The sequence below is a fragment of the Triturus cristatus genome, chromosome 7 (assembly GCF_964204655.1).
Source record: "Triturus cristatus chromosome 7, aTriCri1.1, whole genome shotgun sequence".
In the NCBI taxonomy this organism is placed as follows: domain Eukaryota; kingdom Metazoa; phylum Chordata; class Amphibia; order Caudata; family Salamandridae; genus Triturus; species Triturus cristatus.
Genome location: NC_140590.1, coordinates 1,616,033,156 through 1,616,056,298, shown reverse-complemented (window position 1 = coordinate 1,616,056,298; position 23,143 = coordinate 1,616,033,156). Strand labels below are relative to the sequence as shown.

Below are 23,143 nucleotides of genomic sequence, written 5' to 3'. Positions count from 1 at the left end.
GCCCTAAGTGAGCAGGCGAAAGCTATTAGAGCCATAGTGAATAAGCAATGGCCCTTTATCCTTACGGTTGCCACTCTTAAAAATGTCCTTCCCAATAAGCCAACCATTACTTTCAGCAAAGCGCATGCCATGAGAAATTATTTGGTGAGGAACAGTCCAGAAACCATTGGCTCACTCCGAGAAAGGGTTTTTTAAGTGCAGCTCATGCAGAGCCTGCAAATTTGGCATAAATACCACTATATATAAGACTGCCTTTTCAGAACAACTCATTGAACTATGAGAACATTACACATGCAGAACAGACCACGCGGTCTATGTTCTACGATGTAGCTGTGGTCTGTGTATATTGGTGGCACAAAATTGCAAGTGCATGTTTGCATTTTACAACATCTACGTGCGATTGTCAATAATTATTTTGCATATCCTGTCGCAAGACATTTTAAAGCTGTCCATGGTAATAACCTCAACTGTTTGCAATATTTCATAATAGATGCAGTGCAGCCCGACAAACAGGGAGGTAACCGAGAAAAGAGGTTACGCCAACTCGAAACTAGATATATCATTGAGTTGGATACGAAGTCCCCATCAGGTTTTAATACTGGGGATGATCTGCACAATTTTCTGTAAACACTGTGTCAGGATTACCAGTTGGGCTTTGCTACCAATACAGTTCTCAAAACAGCCTCTATTTTTTAAATTAAGTAGTGTGATATTGATTGACGGTAAGATAGGGGTTTTTTATTTGACCCTGTCTGCTATCCAGAAATTCACGTAGTGTTTGTATTATTGCCACTTTGAAATACATGGACACAACCAATGGCCAGTCCAGGGGACTCCCTGGGCATAGATATTGACGTGGGGGATGAAGATTAGCATATCAGTATTTGTACTGTGTATTTTAACTTTTCATCCAGTTTTACCTAAGAGCCATTCTGCCCTATACTTAGCGGCTGATAGTTAATTTAAGGAAAGGAATCTGTTTTTATCAATCTTTTTGCACTTTTTGCACAACATATTTCCCCTTTGCACTTTACACGCTTCAGCACTTTATAAGCACTGGCACTTTGGCATACCATTAACACCAGTAAGCAGGGTATAAACAATCTGTAGTACCTGCACATTATATTTGTTACATGGAGGTGTACACACAGGACCCATAGAAACTGGAGTATCGTGGTGTATGTATACACTTATTAGACATATAGCCAAATTTGCACATGTCTTTTTAGTATGACATCCAATTTTGTAACAGCAGAAAGCATTCAGTTTTTCCTATTTGTGATGTGATGTTGAACATCAAACTGCCCTATGCACTTTATAAAATATGTGCTAGACATAAGCTGCTAGAATAATTTTTACATGAATAACTACACATTGCCTAAATGTTGGGATAGTGTAATAATTTGGTATACACAGATGTTCACAAATTTAGCCTGTTCTATATGAATTTAATATTTAACAGTACTATATGCACTATGCACTTTATATAGATGGACATCTGTGTCACTACAGTCGATCTTAGGATGTATTATGCATTTTTATATCCCACAATGTGTCATGTTTTAGATACATATCAACTATGCTTTTTAGAATGCTGTACATATATTTGTTTTGTCTTAGAAATGAATTATATTATATATATATATATGTGCTTTACGCCACTAACGACTCATGTCCATATTAAGGTCTTTCTATAGATGTGCAAAAGTATTTTTAACCATGTTTGTCAGTGCTGATTTACCACATTGGAAGCTTTAAATTCTCGTTCCTGATTAGCGCAAGTCATGTGATCAAGGCCACCGTCTGCGGCCGAAACGCCTCAGAGACAGCACCCATGAAATAAACTTTTGAATCTTGGCACCAGCTATATATGTTGTCCGTGTCCACAAGGGATTGCTTTGCTTATATATGTATATATATATATATATATATATATATATATATATGGAAGTCCTTGCCCCAGTGGGCGGTGCCTGCAGCTCCCTTTGCATTGTGGATCTTGTAGTGTAAGGGGCTGAATTCACTGACCTTCACCCAACCGTTACACCAATCTTCCTTTTAATGGTGGAAGGAGTGTCGCCACCGACTTCAGTGAGACGCTCCATGTCTTCAAGTGAACAGTGAATTTTGGAACGAGCGATGGCATCTGAGGAAGGCACTTTGTGTTGAAATGCATTATGCCGCTCGCTTTTAACTGCAATTAAAGGACGTTGGATTCACCTACCTGTGTGGGCTTACATCTCTCGTACTGGAGGGGTTGTGTGGTTCTGAGGTTTTGTGCGTTGCCACTCGCACTTGAGCCCCCACCCTCAAGAGCTCGGCGGATCGTGGCAGAATGGTGTAACGTCTCAAGGCGCTTGGGAATACGCCGAACCACCGTAAACTTTCAACGCATGGCTTGGCCGGTGCAAACTGGGTGATGACTTCATCATGTTGCCTCTGCCTACTTAGGAGAAGGGATCCCGGTGCGCTGGTGGTGATATCGGTTGGGTGAAGGTCAGTGAATTCAGCCCCTTACACTACAAGATCCACAATGCAAAGGGAGCTGCAGGCACCGCCCACTGGGGCAAGGACTTCCACATGTGTTCCTGCAGCAAATGAACTCGAGGCAGCGAGTCCGGGAAATCTTCCTTTTAATGGTGGAAGGAGTGTCGCCACCGACTTCAGTGAGACGCTCCATGTCTTCAAGTGAACAGTGAATTTTGGAACGAGCGATGGCATCTGAGGAAGGCACTTTGTGTTGAAATGCATTATGCCGCTCGCTTTTAACTGCAATTAAAGGACGTTGGATTCACCTACCTGTGTGGGCTTACATCTCTCGTACTGGAGGGGTTGTGTGGTTCTGAGATATATATATATATATATATATATATATTCACTTAAAAAACCATAGGTTTCACACATGTTATAGTTAGCTGGGCATTTCACTCGTGAAAAACCAATGAAATTCCCCCGTTATAGTTAGTGCAGGCAACTATAACTCACGTGACCGCAATCCTCTGCTGATGATGTCAGATATTACATCACTGTATTTAGACACTTATTTACCCATGTCGTCTTCCATTAATTTTTAGCTATACATATATTTCAAATATTTTTTTTTCAGAAAAACACATATGTCATCAGTGATGTAATATCTGACATCATCAGCAGAGGATTGTGGTCACGTGAGTTATAGTTGCCTGCACTAACTATAACGGGGGAATTTCATTGGTTTTTCACGAGTGAAATGCCCAGCTAACTATAACATCTGTGAAACCTATGGTTTTTTAAGTGAATTTGCAAGGTTTTTTAAATGCTAATTCCTAACTATAACGTGTGTGAAACCTTTGTTTTTTCAGTGAATTTGTACGTTTTTTTAAATGCTAAGTTATGTATTTTTTTTTTATTTTTTAAGGTTTTTCAACGTGCGCGCACCGTGCGCGCGCTGTGGGCGCTCGGTGCGCTTCGCGCACCGAGCGCCCACGTTACGTAGTTCGCGGAATTTTTCCGTTTCTACCGTGCGCGTACGCTACGCGCACTGCGCGATTTTTCATCAAAAATTTAAAATACATTTTTGCCCTTGGGGGTCCTTCTGGGACCCCCTGACCAAGGCTAGGGGGTCAGGAACTGTCCAGCCTGCCCCCTTTACACGTTATCCACCTTTGTTTTTCACCCCCTCAGACTGCGAGAGACAAAATGGCGGCCGACACTTCCTGGTTTCGACCGATTCGAATGTTTACTAAGATCTAACAACCAATCAGAATCGCGCTCGTGTACGGCGGCGTGCGCGTACGGTAAGCTTACGGTACGCGCTCGGAGCGCGCCTATAGATATATATATTGATTTAAATGCTATTTTCTCAGGAAATACTGAACTGATTTACACGAGACCTTCAAAAGGCACATCCCTGACCTGAGGGCTACCTCTCTGCCAAATTTCAAGTAATTCTGTTCAGCCGTTCGGGCTGTAGCTCGGACTAAAGGTCCTATGGAAAAATGCATGGGGAAAACGCGTTTTGGGACCCCCCCTTTTTCTCAGCCCCCGCTTGACGAATCCCCCCGAGACTTTCAGGGAAGGAGCACTACAGTCTACACTGAGGGGAGCGCAAACTGTTCCATGATGCAAAGGAGCAAACTTTTCTGGGATATGATGTAGTGTCTGGCCACACTCTTTTCCCTGCCCAAACAGATTTTTTTTTTACCTCCTCTACCATTTATTACAAGTTCCAAATGTTCACTTTTGTAAAAATTGCATTCCGGTCCATTGATTACACTTAATCCGGCCTGAGCCAGGGGGTATGGCCCGAATCGGAGAATACAACCCGAACCGGAGAGTATGGCCCGGGTGCGGAGAGTACGGTCCAGGTGTGGAAATTCCGGTCCAACTGCAGACGTAAAGATACGACTCGTAAATGATCTCTGTGAATACCAAAAGTAGTAAAGTTAGACTTTTGTCTCAGATTACCTTTGTGAATCGGCCCCGTAGTGTTCAGATTCGATGGTGAGCAGGGTGATAAATTCAGCAATGGTGTCACTGAGGCCAGTTTGTGGTCCTGGTGGTCTGTATGCAAGGGTGCCTTTGATGGTGGTTTGTCGTCAGTGTGGAGCTGGAAGTTCATGTGTTCCATGATTGGTGTGGTTTCGTCATCGGTGATGGTGCAGTTGATCAATCCCTTGTGTACGATGGCGATGCCACCTCTGTGTCTGTTAGTGCGGTTGCGGTGTTTCCTCTTGTAGCCGCTGGGTGTTGCCGTGGCAATGTCAGGGACCGATGTGGGGTGAGCCACATCTCAGTAATGAAGGTCACATCGGGGGCGAGGGTGGAGATGGTGTCCCAGACTTTGGTGGCGTGCTTGCAGAGTGATCTGGCATTGATCAGGAGCCAGCTTAGTTGTTCCGGGGAGGTGTTGGGTGTTGGCATCCGGGACTGGCATGTTGCTGATTGCTGGGCGTGGTTATCTGTGCTGGAGTGGAGGTGAAACGTCAGGGAATACAGGTGAAAGGTCCTGCTGTGGAGTGAGGCGAGGCAGAAGTTGTTGTTGTATTTGGAGTGCAGGGCATGAAGTTCTGCAGCAGAGTATCTGTGGGAGTGTAGATGGCTAGGGTTCATGGCTCTGGGCGTGATCCAGGTGCTGACAGGCGCAGACAAGCTTGCCTTTGGTGCGGCTACGGCACACAAGCTGCGCGCCTGCTGCGTGCGGCTGCGCAGTGGCCTCCAGAAGAAGTCCTGTGAGGTGGGCTGGCTGGGAGGGGGAGGCCTGCTGGGACTAGAGCCAATGGGAGAACGGTGGAAGCAGCAAGGGCTGGAGCTACAGCGAAAGAGCGGCTTGGAAGTGCACCCAACCCCCGAGAAAGACTAGCCCTGTAAACAAGTGCTCACAACTATAGTCAACCCAAAATAAGACAGTAAAATACTTAGCAATTACACTTACAATTACAGTCCAACACTTACAATTGCAGCCCAAAAATAATTTCGCGATTGGAGATGCTGAGGTTTGGGGGAGGGGTTACCTGGGGCAGCGAGCCAAGTGAAGCTTTGGCAGGGGGGGGCAAACTGGTAGTTGCAGGGAGGCGAAAGGCAGGCACACTAACAGGGAGCCAACTGCGATAGCGGTGGAGAGGGGTGTAGCGGGCAAGACCAGAGGTCAAGGGCAAGGGAGTGGGTGGAAATTAAGGCGAGGGAATGGAAAGTACAAAGTCATATTACCCACACTTTGTGATTCTTTCTTCTTATCCCACAGGATACAAATTCAAGATTTGCAGATCCCTGAATCCTCAGTGCGCTTGGTTCCTGGCACGGGGATAGAGCTGTCAATCAGAAACATTAGAGCGAAGATCACTGGCAGATGGTCTGCAAAACTTCTGTTCTTGTGAGTGACCAAGAAAATGACCACAGGCCTAGTGTGTCAGAGCATCTCGATTTTGGATCACCCAATTACCACATGCATCCAACATACACTTCTCAATCACATCTACAGGATTCGTGCCTTCTTCACAGATCTTCAAATATGACTTACATTTTTCAAAACTTTTGAGTACACATGTGCACCTCCACCCACTCTCTAAGCAGGTAACCCCATTTTCACATGCAAATGTCCAAACTGTACAAAAATGTCTTCTGCATACAAGTGTACAAACAGGTCTTGCCAATCAGCACACTACAGCTGAGCCTTCAAGGTGTTTAAGTGGGTGGAGAGATTGTAACTAACTCACCTCCTCTTGCCCCACACTTCTGTAAAGAGTGCACTGCTTTATATCAAAGGCTACCAGTTTTCCATTCATACTGATGTCTACATATAAATATAGACAGGAAACCATCTGTTTCTATATATTTGTTTTTGTGTGTTTTTTCTTCAATTGAAAGAAATGACTTTTGATAAGCTCTCTGTACTGTCACTAAGCGTCAAAGTATTTTTTCACAAAGAGAGAGCAAGAGGGTAGGAGACCTAGTTGCAGCCTCCCAAATACAACATCACGCACAAATGGGCAACTAGGTTGGGTTTCTTTACACAATAAATGGTCCTAAGAGGAATCCAAACATTTTGGAATAGCCGCCTCACCCATTATCTAGCGGCATGCTCATTATCTGCGCCTATCGACACCCTGGTAGGATGGTACCACCAGGGCGGACTCAACCGTAAACAGGAGTGCTTATATAAATCACCACTGGATTTAAAGCAGGCATCCGAAAGAAATTCAGTTACAAATGTTTCAGGGTATACCCAATGAGTACCCTGGATACAAATAAAAACAAGTAAGGGGGTCTATCTGAGTATCAATGACTCAATCACCCCTATAAAATCACATGTTTCAGCTGCATTTAAAGCCCTTATGGGTCTCTGACCTTTGTCAGGGATGTCTCTCTCCTCAGCAGCGATGTTGACGGGGAGAGACAGGTCAGAAAAGCAAGCACAACAGCCTTGACGAATGTTCGACTACAGGCGTGTGCCTCCCCCCCAGATGCACGTCATCCCTGAACCTCCCAGAATTTGAGTTTTCCCATTGAAAAATTCCAAAATAAAGGGGAGAGCTTTAGGCCTCCTATGTACACATGGTACTCCTAACTAGATAGGTAGAGATGCCAACAGCCCTGACGAAGGCCACAGACCAGTACATGCTTTAAATGCTGACCAAAACATGATGGCTTTTATAAGGGTGATACTCAGATAGACCCTCTGACTTGTCTTTATTAATGTGAATTTCTTCTGGATCCCTGATTAAAATTCAGCGGCAATTTATATAAGGACTCCTGTTACCGTTTGCGATTGAGTACGCCCTGGTGGTACCATCCTACTAGGGTGTGGATAGGCGCCCATGATGAAGCATGCCACTATAGTGGGTGAGACATCTACTCCAAAATCTTTGGATTCCTCTTAGGACCACTTATTGTGTAAAGAAACCAAACTTAGTTGCCCATTTGTGTGTCAATTAGCATCATAGTCCACCATCCATGCAGACTGCTGGAATGCAAACTTAAAAAACTGAAATTTTGTTGGGTAGACCCAGTTCTGCAGTCATTCCAATCAATGTTCAAACTTTTATCCTCATTTACCTGAGTCCTCATCTCTGACAAGTAAGCCTGTACTGTTTCAGGATTTGTAAATATTGGTCAAAATAATTTGTTTAACAAAATGAATTTATGTTCCTACGTTTAAAATATTGCATTACATTTTCAAGAATATTACATCAGACAAACTACAACTATTTATGAGTAGAATTCAGGCAACAAAAATGCCAACAATACATATCTTATGAAGTCATATAAACTAAAAAGAACCCTCATTATAATTAGTTACATAATGAGTAAAATCCCAACTAGAAAAAATCAAACAGAAAGCCTAATTCTGTCATAAAACAAATATAATTTTAACACAGACATATAGGACTAATTATGATCAGTAAGCATCGCAAAGCATACACACCATATGGATTCCAGCATATTTGACAAAAGATGGATAATGTCTTAGTTTGGTTAAGGGAAAGATTTGCTCATTTTCTCGTAGGTGTTATGCAATTCCTTCAAGAATTAAGAGATTAAAAATAAATAATCTTCCTGATTGCTTTTCCTTATTATCCTTTCAGGATCTGACCTGTTCATGAGTTTCACAGAGAGGTAACCTAGCCAACTTCTCAAAATAAGAAGGAGGTTATCTCCAGAATGATGGGCACTGAGATTATCTCAAAATGCAAGGGGTCTTCAGTTTCTGGTGCACTTAATCCAACAAAATGTATACGATTATTGATGGTGTTCATTGTGCTTAAATACTACAGGTTGATAGAAATTCAATAAAATCACAATGTGTGTTTAACAAAACTAAATGTGAAAAAACATTCTTATAAATAATATGGTTACTCAGTATATCTCACAAAACCCTACAGGTTTCAAAGTGCAAGTGTACATTCTCTGTATGAACAAATGTGGAAACAGTACATTTACTACTGTTTTGCTATCTTTTGGGCTGTAGTAACTTTAGAAGTGTGGTTTGTGACTAGCAGTGGTCTTCCTCTTTTTTGTGTCGGTGTCTCTATTAGCATATCCATCTCTAAACCCCTCCTTACTTTAATTTCTAGTCACTTCCTCTTGTCCATCTCACTTTTAAACATAAATTGTAGGCATACGTGTGCAGGCAGCACCGTATAGAAAAGACAGGAGAAGATTGGAGAAGGGGAGGCAGAGGCCATGTAGGTTTGTGAATAACATGTTGTAGTATGTTAGTAGTACTAGTGTATTACTACTTTATGTACTTCATGTACTACAAAATGCATTTTGTAAATAGGTCACATTGAACTCTATACATACAAGTCCTACCCTTGTCTTTTATTCATCCTACTTCAGCCAGACCTTCAGCTATTGGCTTCAGATATTGTCTAGAACATCTTACAGCAGCTCACATGATTATTTTAGCCTCACCTCCATTCTACTGACTAGTTGGTGTATCTTTCCATCTCCATTAGAGTGAATGAGGATCTATTTTACATCTGAGAAGTACACATTTTATAATTGTTTTGCACTGCAGCAGGCATTTTTTTGTAATTGCTTTGTAAGTGCCTGTGTGTAAGTGATAAACCTATTGGCTTTGCCAATGCTTGTTTTGTAATAGCCAGCCACCCACTTTTTTTTAAATTCAATGACAGATATTGTTTTCTAATTCCCTTGTCTTTTACCTGCAGGAATCCTGGTGGCTCTTTTGATCTCTTTGTAAATGGCCTGTCTATCTCATCGGTTGTTGGGACAGCCCGTGATGACTCTGGGCGCCCTTCGGTGAATGACGCCGGCTGCAGCACCACCATCAGTGAGCTAAGCGTCAAATTCAGTGGTGGCCTGAGGTAAAGTGCACAAAGTGTACACATCAGACTTCCCTATGTGTTTGTGTCTCACATACATTAAGCTTTCTGAGTTTCCTTTTCTGCAGCTGGCTGTACAATCTGTTCAGGAAGTCGCTAGAGGGACCCATGAGGAGACTTCTTATCTCACAGGCAAGTCACATCCACAGTTATTTCCTCCTTGTCAGAAAGAAGCACACACTCACTGGCTTCAAATGCAAACTTTTTGCTGCTTTATTGTTCCAGCGTAGCAGCTCATTTAAAGTGCATGTGCCATCACTAAGTGTTTTCCATGTACTGTACTGTTTCAAGAAGATTCCCAAAACCTTCCTCCATAAAGTTCCTATTATAAATATGAGACTAGTTTTATGCACAATTGTGCTCCTTAAAACAATGTGATATTTTTCAAAGGCTATCCTCATTGTACCTCAGCATTAGACTCCACTTACGTGTGTTGGCCCCAGTGTGATAGCCATTGTGGCCTTCTTCAGGTATTATTGTAAATAAATATATATATAGGAGGCACGCACCTGGGAATAGGAGGAGGAGCTAAGAGACTGTTCTACTGAGAGTGGTCCCTGCAGGCTCAAATAGTACTCCAGGTGAATAGACTACACCTGTGACTCCGGCACTGATGAAAGCCTTACGGCCAGAAACGCGTCTGCCTCAAGCGTTTCACGGACCTCTTTGCACGTTCCAAACTGCCTGAATAAAGCCACTTTGAATCCCGGAGCAGTGTCCTGCTTTCTTTACCCGCAAGTGAGCATTTTGTGGTGTTTATAGCCGGTATGGTTGAAACCGGCAAAGGACACGCACTCTCGGTCTGGTGCTCTGCGAAATTCAACTAACTTTCTTGATGGCGCAATGAAATTGCTAACTCAGAGCCCCCCCAAGCGGAAATATTGCCACGGAGCTGTACCGTCTGCAAGGGGAGAGAGGAGGAGTATTTATACGCCTGATCAAGGGTATCGAGTGGCACAAATCGGATCATCTGCATCTGGGCAGGCAGCGGCGGAACATGTAGTTAATCGCCATGATAGGGGACACCACTGTGTGTTTTGGACTTTCTTCACCACTTGATGAAGTCTCCACGAAACTACACGATCCAGAATGCAGCCTGCCTGGAAATGCTGTGCGAGGAGGCACCCACCTGGGAATAGGAGGAGGAGCTAAGAGACTGTTCTACTGAGAGTGGTCTCTGCAGGCTCAAATAGTACTCCAGGTGAATAGACTACACCTGTGACTCCGGCACTGATGAAAGCCTTACGGCCAGAAACGCGTCTGCCTCAAGCGTTTCACGGACCTCTTTGCACGTTCCAAACTGCCTGAATAAAGCCACTTTGAATCCCGGAGCAGTGTCCTGCTTTCTTTACCCGCAAGTGAGCATTTCGTGGTATATATATATATATATATATATATATATATATATATATTACCTACTGGCGGTCGCCAGTAGGTAGTTATAGTTAGGACCACGTTTCCATAGGAAATCCGCAACATTCTATTTTGAATAACTTTGGCGCCGGTCGACGAATCCTCGCAAATTTTTCAAAATAGGTGGGGCGCTACGCTCCGCTCCTACCCTGAAAGTCTCGGGGGGATTCGTCAAGCGGGGGCTGAGATAAAAGGGGTTCCCAAAACGCGTTTTTCCCATGCATTTTTCCATAGGACCTTTAGACAGGGCTACAGCCCGAACGGCTGAACAGAATTACTAGAAATTTGGCAGAGAGGTAGTCCTCAGGTCAAGGAAGTGCCTTTTGTAGGTTTGGTGTAAATCTGTTCAGTAGATTCTGAGAAAATAGCCTTTAAATCAATATATATATCTGAGCCAGCTTACGCTGCGCTTACGGTACGCTTACCGTACGCGTACGGTGGCGTGCGCGAGCGCGATTCTGATTGGCTCTTAGATCTTAGTAATCATTCGAATCGGCCGAAACCAGGAAGCGGCGGCCGCCATTTTCTCTCTCGCACTGAGAGTGATTTCTAAAATATAAAGCCCAAAAACATGTAAAGGGGCTGTTTAGACAGCTCCCACACACATAGCCATGTTGAGGGAGTCCCCAAAGGCCAAAAACGGAATTTTTATTTTTTCGGCAGGGCACCAATTGCGCATGGCTTATTAGAGATGAAATAAACTAAAATATTTAAAAAAAAAATAATAAAAAAAAAAATTATCCACACTCTCTCCACCCCGTGTGCAAATGGTGCCCGAAGAGCACCATTTGTGCATGGCTTATAAAATATACGAAAAATTAAAATATTACCTTTCAAAACGAAGTGCATCATATGTCCTCCATGTGCGCACGGTGCGCGAAGCGCATCGTGCGTACATGGCCCATCTAGCGTAACGTGGGCACGCGGTGCGCATAGCGCACCGCGTGCCCACCGTGCGTGCACGGCACTAACTGCGTAAAGTGGGCGCGCGGTGCGCGAAGCGCACCGCGTGCTCACTGTGCGCGCAATCCTCTGCTGATGACGTCAGATATTACATCACTGATGACATATGTGTCTTTATGAAAAATAAATATTTGTAATATATGTATAGCTAAAGATTAATGGAAGAAGACATGGGTAAATAAGTGTCTAAATACAGTGATGTAATATCTGACGTCATCAGCAGAGGATTGCGGTCGCGTGAGTTATAGTTGCCTGCACTAACTATAACGGGGGAATTTCATAGGTTTTTTACGAGTGAAATGTCCAGCTAACTATAACATGTGTGAAACCTATGGTTTTTTAAGTGAATATATATATATATGTATGTATATATATATATATTCACTGAAAAAACCATGGGTTTCACACACGTTATAGTTAGGAATTAGCATTTAAAAAACCTTAGAAATTCAATGAAAAAACCAAAGGTTTCACACATGTTATAGTTAGCTGGACATTTCACTCGTAAAAAACCAATGAAATTCCCCCGTTATAGTTAGTTCAGCTAACTATAACTCGCGCGCCCGCAATGCACTACTGATGACGTCACATATTACATCACTCATGACATGGTCACTGACATCACTCATGACATCACTGATGACATCTCAAATGACATCACTGATGACATCACTGATGACATCATCCTTGTGACAGAGTGGCAGACCTCCTCTTCCCCTAATATAACCTTTGATACACACATTCAAAAATAGAGACTAAAAATTTCAAAACAATGGACATACCAATACCAGTTACAACAACCTCTTCAGTAATTCTAAGATCCACATACACATCCACTCATTCACCAACAGTCCTATACAGTCACTCATACATGTACTCACTCATCATATGTACTCATACACCTATACATCCTGTTACACAATGCCACTCATCCATAGAGTTACTCACACACATTGTCACTGATGCTAATAAAGAATCAAACATACATTTACTTGCATATACAGTTATACACACACCACCACACTTACTTCTACAGAAACTTACACATACTTAGTCTTTTAAACAATCACTTATAGAAACACATACTTATTCATACAGGATCTCTTTCAATCTCTCACTCTCACATATACTCACTTATATACACCAATAGTCACATATACTAGTTTAATAGATATGTATTTACTCATAAAGACACTATTGAGACAGTCATTCACTCACTAACACACCCATACACACACTCATCCACCCATACAGTCCTGCACACATGCTGTCTTCAACACATACAAAGAGTGAATCACTCATTCATGCACCTATGCACTACGTAATACCCCCCACCGAACCATACAGACACTCAGACTGATACTCAAAAAAACAACTAATAACCTATATAGACACCCATGAAGCTAATCACCAACCCATGCAGCCACTTATACACAAAGTGAGAGACTGATACAGATATTTTCATATTTAAACATTACTCAGTAAGCCATGTATTCACTATGATACACCTAATCAGTCAGTTACACAATACATTTTTCAAAAACAAAGCATCCATTTAGAAACTTATATACCCATTTATTCTTCCATTGACCTTGAGATATATATATATTAAACTTTTTTAATTTTCAGAAAAACACACATTCATACGGTACGCGTAATTTTTTTTTTTTTTTTAAAAAACACTAAAAATCAATTATCACATTACAAGGTCCTTGAGAGACTACAATGATAAACTGAAAATGTGATTGTGGAGAAGTGGAAAAAAGGGACCATGAAATTTTTGACTTACCATACCCACTCAAAAAATTATTTATTAATTAAAAATGGTTCAAGTTATCGAAAATTTTCTATCTCAATCTGAAAAAAAAGAAAAAAGTATTAATATTTAATAAAACATTGTATAATACAGTACACATATTTACATATTTTCCATAAAAAAATGTTTGCCTTTTTTTTGCTGTTTTCAGAATATATTGCATTTCACTATAAATTGTGAAAGCAATTGCATTCATCACTTAACAGCGGGCAAAAAAAAAATGACTGCAACCTCAAACACCACTCGGTTGTGAATACTGTGCATGATTCTACAGGATAAGCAGCTGGGTGTGTGCTAAGAGTCTGCTTCTGCAGAAAAAAATAGCTCCCCCTTAACATCTAATGCAAATGTTAAATCACCAGAGCATAACGCAATAAATCTCTGCCTGTAATTCCTCTTTCCACACAGAGTCATGTTTTCATATTAGTCTGAAAACGTAATTTCTTTACCAATTTGAAACCACACTTACTACTCTTTTTTTTGGCAAGTGATAAATACTTTTACAGTCTAACACATTTTGAATCCACTTTTCAGATTCTGATAAAAGCACATGTCCAAACTGCTTTTTGAGACAAGCACCATGTGTAACCTGGGTGACTGACTACACTCCAGCAAGGGCAACCAGCCTTAGTGATGCTAAATGTATTTGCATTACTAAGTGCAACCTCAAACCCCACTCGGTTGTGAATACTGTGCATGATTCCACAGGATAAGCAGCTGGGTGTATGCTAAGAGTCTGCTTCTGCATAAAAAAATAGCTCCCCCTTTCCATCTAATGCAAATGTAAAATCACCAGAGCAATACCAAACAGATTTCTGAGACCAGCAACATGTGTAACCTGGGTGACTGACTACACTCCAGCAAGGGCAACCAGCCTTACTGATGCTCAATGTATTTGCATTACTGACTGCAACCTCAAACCCTAAAAGTATTCCTCATTTATACCACTACACCTTAATTTATGGTGAAAACATAGTCCATATTATTTTACATGTTTTTATTTGCATTATTAAGTGCAACCTCAAACCCCACTCAGTTATGAATACTGTGCATAATTCCACAGGATAAGCAGCTGGGTGTGTGCTAAAAGTCTGCTTCTGCATAAAAAAATAGCTCCCCCTTTCCTACTAATGCAACTGTAAAATTACCAGACCATAACGCAATAAATCTCTGCCTGTAATTCCTCTTTGCACACAGAGTCATGTTTTCATATTAGTCTGAAAACGTAATTTCTTTGCCAATTTGAAACCACACTTACTACTCTTTTTTTTGGCAAGTGATAAGTACTTTTACAGTCTGACACATTTTAAATCCACTTTTCAGATTCTTAAAAAAGCACATGTCCAAACTGCTTTTTCAGACCAGCAACATGTGTAACCTGGGTAACTGACTACACTCCAGCAAGGGCAACCAGCCTTAGTGATGCTGAATGTATTTGCATTACTGACTGCAATCTCAAACCCCACTCGGTTGTGAATACTGTGCATGATTCCACAGGATAAGCAGCTGGGTGTGTGCTAAGAGTCTGCTTCTGCATAAAAAAAATGCTCCCCCTTTACATCTAATGCAAATGTAAAATCACCAGAGCAATACGCAATAAATCTCTGCCTGTAATTCCTCTTTGCACACAGAGTCATGTTTTCATATTAGTCAAAAAACAAAATTTCTTTGCCAATTTGAAAGCACACTTACTACTCTTTTTTTTGGCAAATGATAAGTACTTTTACAGTCTGACACATTATGAATCCACTTTTTAGATTTTTAAAAAAGCACATGTCCAAACAACATTTTCAGACCAGCAACATGTGTAACCTGGGTGACTGAGTACACTCCAGCAAGGGCAACCAGCCTTAGTGAAGCTGAATGTATTTGCATTACTGACTGCAACCTCAAACCCCACTCGGTTGTGAATACTGTGCATGATTCCATAGGATAAGCAGCTGGTTGTGTGCTAAGAGTCTGCTTCTGCATAAAAAAATAACACCCCCTTTCCATCTAATGCAAATGTAAAATCACCAGAGCAATACCAAACAGCTTTCTGAGACCAGCAACATGTGTAACCTGGGTGACTGAGTACACTCCAGCAAGGGCAACCAGCCTTAGTGATGCTGAATGTATTTGCATTACTGACTGCAACCTCAAACCCCACTCGGTTGTGAATACTGGCATGATTCCACAGGATAAGCAGCTGGCTGTGTGCTAAGAGTCTGCTTCTGCACAAAAAAATAGCTCCCCCTTAACATCTAATGCAAATGTTAAATCACCAGAGCATAACGCAATAAATCTCTGCCTGTAATTCCTCTTTCCACACAGAGTCATGTTTTCATATTAGGCTGAAAACGTAATTTCTTTACCAATTTGAAACCACACTTACTACTCGTTTTTTTGGCAAGTGATAAATACTTTTACAGTCTGACACATTTTGAATCCACTTTTCAGATTCTGATAAAAGCACATGTCCAAACAACATTTTCAGACCAGCAACATGTGTAACCTGGGTGACTGACTACACTCCAGCAAGGGCAACCAGCCTTAGTGATGCTAAATGTATTTGCATTACTAAGTGCAACCTCAAACCCCACTTGGTTGTGAATACTGGCATGATTCCACAGGATAAGCAGCTGGGTGTGTGCTAAGAGTCTGCTTCTGCATAAAAAAAATGCTCCCCCTTTACATCTAATGCAAATGTAAAATCACCAGAGCAATACGCAATAAATCTCTGCCTATAATTCCTATTTGCACACAGAGTCATGTTTTCATATTAGTCTGAAAACGTAATTTCTTTGCCAATTTGAAACCACACTTACTACTCTTTTTTTAGGCAAGTGATAAATACTTTTACAGTCTGACACATTTTAAATCCACTTTTCAGATTCTTAAAAAAGCACATGTCCAAACAACATTTTCAGACCAGCAACATGTGTAACCTGGGTGACTGAGTACACTCCAGCAAGAGCAACCAGCCTTAGTGATGCTGAATGTATTTGCATTACTGACTGCAACCTCAAACCACACTCGGTTGTGAATACTGTGCATGATTCCACAGCATAAGCAGCTGGCTGTGTGCTAAGAGTCTGCTTCTGCATAAAAAAATAGCTCCCCCTTTCCTACTAATGCAAATGTAAAATCACCAGAGCAATACGCAATAAATCTCTGCCTGTAATTCCTATTTGCACACAGAGTCATGTTTTCATATTAGTCAAAAAACGAAATTTCTTTGCCAATTTCAAAGCACACTTACTACTCTTTTTTTTGGCAATTGATAAGTACTTTTACAGTCTGACACATTATGAATCCACTTTTCAGATTCTTAAAAAACAACATGTCCAAACAACATTTTCAGACCAGCAACATGTGTAACCTGGGTGACTGACTACACTCCAGCAAGGGCAACCAGCCTTAGTGATGCTGAATGTATTTGCATTACTGACTGAAACCTCAAACCCCACTCGGTTGTGAATACTATGCATGATTCCACAGGATATGCAGCTGGCTGTGTGCTAAGAGTCTGCTTCTGCAGAAAAAAATACCTCCCCCTTTCCATCTAATGCAAATGTAAAATCACCAGAGCAATACTAAACAGCTTTCTGAGACCAACAACATGTGTAGCCTGGGTGACTGACTACACTCCAGCAAGGGCAACCAGCCTTACTGATGCTGAATGTATTTGCATTACTGAGTGCAACCTCAAACCCTTAAAGTATTCCTTATTTATACCAGTACACCTTAATTTATCGTGAAAACATAGTCCATATTATTTTACATGTTCCTCACATTTAAATTTCTCCCAAAACAGAAAATGATAAACACAACTTCAACAAAACGAATTCCATTTCTATTATTAATTTCTTAATTTACCATATACATCCCCTCTCAAACTCTAAACTCACCTTTAAAATTAGTTAGTTGTGAAAGAAATGTGGCACTCAAACAGCAGATTATCAGAGCCAGGATCTCTGTTCTGTACACCTCTCTCCTCTCAGCAGAACCAGATAATGGCAAACTTTCCCTCTCTTTTTCCACACATATACATGTAAGTTTCAAATCTCAGTGCTTCCCCCTTTTTTTCAAATGTAATCACACATTTCTTTTGGTTGAAAACCAACCCTTTTCCAAAAGTACCCTTCCCCCAACTTGACTTCTGCCTAGTACCCTTCCCCCAACTTGACTTCTGCCTGCTACCATAGCAACAGCTCTTGAAACACTGCTGTGCAGAGTTAGGTCAGAAGTTCACCAAACAATGTTTCATTTCCAAAGAGCAGGAGTGCTTGACTTTTCAAACCTAACAGCAAATCCATAGTACTGTTCTTTGGTAACACATTTTTCTGTACCAATACAAAACATGCTTCTATAAATTTACACATACAGCCTAGTTTTTATTCTAGAATGGTATGAAACAGCCAATCAGTTTAAAAAAAAAAAAAAATATGTATGCCTCCATTTCCAAACTGTCTTTCATTTCTTTTTACCATTCTACTGAATTACACCTCCTGAGTGCATCCAGTTCTCCTTTGAAGATGTTCACAGTGTGGATTGTAGGGCACAGCTATGTCTTCTGGAGTGAAAAGTATGCAGAGAAAACAGGTATGGTGAGAGACCTTGCTTTGCCAAATGTAGACATTAAATGGATTGGTCAGAGAGGGTTAAAGTGGCAACAATTGATGCCATTGGTGAAATCCTTCATGCAAATCCAACACCCTGACCTCATAATAGTGCACTGTGGTGGCAATGACCTAGGCACTTTGACTGGGGTAGGTCTGGAAATGCTTATGAAGGAGACCTTTGCACAACTGTTTTCACTTTTCCCTAAAACTGCCTTTGTGTTTTCTAACATATGCCAAAGGCAAAAATGGAACTGGTCCAATCATTTCTGTCCACAGATTGACAAAGCAAGAAAGCACGTCAACAAATCTGTTTCTGCTTTCCTCCGAGACTATGGTATGGGTTCCATTTACCACAACAACTTGCGTTACGACATGCAAGACATTTATAGAGGAGATGGTGTGCACTTCAATGATGAAGGGAACAGAGTCTTCCTCTTGAACCTTAGACTCTGCATCGGTACTTACTTGTAGGTACCAATAAAAAATCACTTCATAAACTCAACGGCTCTTTTTAGAGCCCCCTAATATCTAAACACTTAAATCTGCATTTCATTTCTTTTCTTTTTTTTTTTTTACCGTACGCGTACATTGAGCTTACCGTACGCGTACCACGCGATTTTTTTTTTTAAATTAATAAATGGTTTTTTTGTACTTTTCTGTCCCTCTTTGACCCCCTTTTAAATGTTATGGGGTCTGTAACTCTATTCCTTGCCCCCTTTTCAAGTTATCACCCTTTTTTTCCTGAGTGAAACACACAAAATGGCGGCCGCCGCTTCCTGGTTTCGACCGATTCGAATGTTTACTAAGATCTAAGAGCCAATCAGAATCGCGCTTGCGCACGTCACCGTACGCGTACGGTAAGCGCACCGTAAGCGCACCGTAAGCTGGCTCAGATATATATATTGATTTAAAGGCTATTTTCTCAGAATCTACTGAACAGATTTACACCAAACCTACAAAAGGCACTTCCTTGACCTGAGGACTACCTCTCTGCCAAATTTCTTTAAATTCTGTTCAGCCGTTCGGGCTGTAGCTCTGTCTAAAGGTCCTATGGAAAAATGCATGGGAAAAACGCGTTTTGGGACCCCCCTTTTATCTCAGCCCCCGCTTGACGAATCCCCCCGAGACTTTCAGGGTAGGAGCGGAGCTCAACGCCCCACCTATTTTGAAAATTTCACGAGGATTCGTCGACCGGCGCCAAAGTTATTCAAAATAGAATGTTGCGGATTTCCTATGGTAAGAGGGTCCTAACTATAACTATCTACTGGCGACCGCCAGTAGATAATATATATATATATATATATATATATATATATATATATATATATATATATAATTAATCAAGCTAAAATATCACTTGGAACGTTCTGAACATAATGCTCCACAAAAATGCATCAATAAAAGAAATAGTTTTTTGAACATCTAAATAATATAGCCATAGTGGGCATTCACGCTGATGCATGCAGAAGAGTTAAGCAATAGAAACCAGACTGGGAGTCGCTCTTCACAAATGTGTGCATTTGTGTGAAAATTTACTCAATAAATGGCAAGCATTTGCAATGCAATAGGTCTTGTATATGCAAGATTTTGAGCTATTGGCATTGTAAATAACAATGGCCTTTATTTATATGTTTTGAAAACCTGCAAGCAAAGACTAGAAGTACAAAGTATACATAAATAAATGCCATTGTCATTTGATTGGTCTAAGTAGAAGAAAATTACAACTGCAGCTTTCTATAAGGTGATAGAGTTAACAGTTTAAGTTGGAAGAAACATGGATAGGGGTAATGCTGCTATGTTGAGTGAATAAAAATGGCTGTAGATCAGGGTTGCAAAGGTTTCTACAGAGGCCAGCATTTACGAAGGGCAATGACACAAGCCAATGATGAATATATGGGCGGAGAGTGGGCGGGGCTTCTATTCCCTACTCCTCTACAATAAATCTCGCAGAGCAGGGCATGTGCGCTGGCTCTAGGCTCGACCTAAAAATGGCTGTAGATCAGGATTGCAAAGGTTTCTACAAAGTTGAGAGGACAGCATGCAAATGGCCTGAAGAAGGATCGAGGGGTGGGGTTTTGTGAAGTACTTTTAATATATTTTTTTTATTGATTTTCAGTACAGTTGGGAAAAATCACAGTACATGACTGGTTCAGGCATTTGTTTTCGTTGTCAATTGTCAGCCTTCCAGCTTGTGTAAATAAGTAGATTAGATCCTTATTACAGCAAGATGTACCTTGAAACAAGCAAAGTTAAAGGAACAATTGAGAAGGTCAGTATCCACAGGGTGATCACCTCCATCCAGGTCATCAAGAATGCCGTTCCCAACTCTGGACTTCCGTGTATTAACTAAACACATTCTAGGTGTTGCAGTATTGTTTTTCCTCAATTACAATAATTAGATTAACAACCATAAAATAATAAAGAATTGTGGCCACTTCACTATTCGACTAGATCACAGCACTTGGTGCATTAAAAACATACAATATTTACACAAACATTATTTAGATATTTGAAGTTTTACAGCCAGTTTCACATAAGTAACAACACCGCCTAGCAGAAGACATGAGGGTGCTCATAATAATTAGGGAGCTTTTTTGAAGGACAACTGAGGCGCTGATTGGAGAGGCATGGCTAGTAGAGCACCAAAGGAGAGTGATGAGTTAAATTCTATACAAGTTTTTTTAATTTTGTTTACTGGCAGAAATTAATATAGGAAAGTTAGCGGGCTAAAGGAGTGACATGTAGGCGGTGTGACAAGCTGTCCATGGTGGGGTGGAGTTTGAGGACACGTGTGATAATCCAATAGAAACAAAACTTGAGAGATAATGGAGCAGTGTACTACCAAATTGATCTATTAAAGTCACACCAAGTGGTCAATTTTCTTCAATGGAAATAGTCTTTATTGTAATCATCCAAGAGAAATATGAAGACAATCTCAAACTGGTTGCGCCCAGGGGGTTTGCCCAGCTATCAACAGGTGGCAGGCAAGCTGGCTGAGTGGGTTGGGAGGGGAGTGAGGTCCTGGCTCGATAGGCAGAGACGGAAGTGCCGGTGTGAAAGGCTGAGCTGTGGCCCCTGCCCTCTTAAGAGGACTCTCGCTTATTAACTTCCCCCCGCAAGTTAGGGTGACCAACCGTCTGTAAATTTCACGGACCGTCCGTAATTTGGACCTCACGTCCGTTGTCCATGAGGATCTCTTTTACGGACACCTTTTGTCTGTAATTTTGGGCCTTGCAGGGAGTAGAGATGTTCCCCTGCGAGAGACTTCAGCTCCCTGATGGGGCCGCCTCACACTCATCCTCGGAGCACAACTGCAGCCCGACCCTGCCCATTGTCATTCTGTGTGCCGGCTGATTGCCACATAGGGAATGGCAATGTGCCAGTTTGAGCTGTTACAGTATGTGGTGGCCTCCTCCTACCGCGGTCTAGGGCAGGGCATTCTGTTAGGGTTAGATGGAAGAAATGTACAAAACAAATGTACAAAAACGCCCATGCTGCTATGTGCCAGTCCATGAAAAGAAGTTATAAAGAAGAGGTTATAGTTCTTACACAGTCTCATCATTTCAGAGCTGAAGCATTTTTAATATTATATACAACAAAGCCATAGTTGATGCTTTTTTATTTATTTTATGCAACTAACATGCATTGACAAAGCCAATAGTCATTGCCTGTTGTAGGTCTAATGTTATTGGATGCAATGATAGAAACAGCAAAATACCACTCGGGTGACACATTATGCTCAGCACATATTTTTAGCTTAGGTGTTTTAGGCCATGCCCTTAATTACATCAGACATGCCCCTTGGAGAGACCCCTAGTTTTTCATCTCGCTTAAAGCCCTGGAAACAACACCATGTCACTGTCACATTATGTCCTGGCACTGTGCATCATGCATGACTCATGACTTCCAAGTTTTCAGATTGCCTATGTGCCGGGGCATAGTGAACCCTCCCACACCCCACCCCTTGCTTTAGGAACTACAGTGAGGATGAAGTTCTTTATGGGCCCTTTCTGTCTGCAACTCAGTAGACAAAGGCTCAGCTCATAATTCATGTGAAAAGGTGGGTAAGTAAATAAGTGAAGGAATGGGTAAATGGCTGGATGGATTAGTGTAAGGATGAATAGATGAGTGAAAGGGCGAATGGATGGATAATGAGAGAAAGGATGAATGGTTGCGTGAGTGGAAGGATGGATGAGGTTAAATAGATGGATTTAGGAGAGAAACAATGGATGGAATTGATGAATTGATAAGTGAAAGGGTGAATGAATGGATGGATGAATGAGTGAAATGGTGGATGTAAGGATGGATAGATGAGTGAAAGGATGGATGAGAAAAAGGATGGATGAGTGATAGGTTCAATCGATGGATTCATGAGTGGATGAGTAAATGTGTGAGTGGGTGGATGGGTGAAAGGTGGCTAGAAGGATGGATGGCTAAGTGAAAGGGGAATGGAGAGAGAAAGGGAGAATGAATAGATGGATGACTGAAAGGATGGATGAATGATTTGCACAATCGATGGGCAAATGGGTGCCTGGATGAGTGAAAAGAAGAATGTAAAGATCGATGAGTGAAAGGATGCATACATGAGTGAAAGAGAGGGTGGAGAGCTGGAAGATAAGATGGATGGACCGATGAGTGAAAAGTTGAATGGGTGGACGGATGAGTGACTGTGTGGATGGATGAGTAAGTGAAAGGATGGATGGATAGGTGAAAGGGTAAATGGTTGGATGTATGAGTGAATGGATGGATGGGTGGAAGAGTAGATCGATGAGTGAAAGAATGGCTTGGGTGAAAGGGTAATTGGTTGGATGGATGAGTTAATGGATGGGTGGAGGGGTGGAAGAGTGTATGGATGAGTAAAAGGATGGATTGGGTGAAAGGGTGGATGGATGATGGGTAGATGAGTGAAAGGGTGGGTGGAGGGATGGATGAATGAAATGATGAATGAAAGGATAGATGATGGATAGGTTTACAAATGGTTGAAAAGGTTTGGATATATATGGGCACACAGATGGAAGGAC

At 41.5% G+C, this 23,143-nt stretch overlaps 1 protein-coding gene across 1 annotated transcript in view; it reads left to right on the top strand.

The window, feature by feature from the left end:
- LOC146812520 (bactericidal permeability-increasing protein-like) overlaps positions 1–23,143 on the top strand; it is a 137,214-nt gene that overhangs the window by 50,179 nt on the left and 63,892 nt on the right. Inside the window, exons 4-6 of the mRNA XM_085619532.1 lie at positions 5,723–5,851; positions 9,153–9,308; positions 9,395–9,458. Coding sequence (XP_085475658.1) covers positions 5,723–5,851; positions 9,153–9,308; positions 9,395–9,458 — 349 coding nt within the window. The remainder of the gene's footprint in view (positions 1–5,722; positions 5,852–9,152; positions 9,309–9,394; positions 9,459–23,143) is intronic.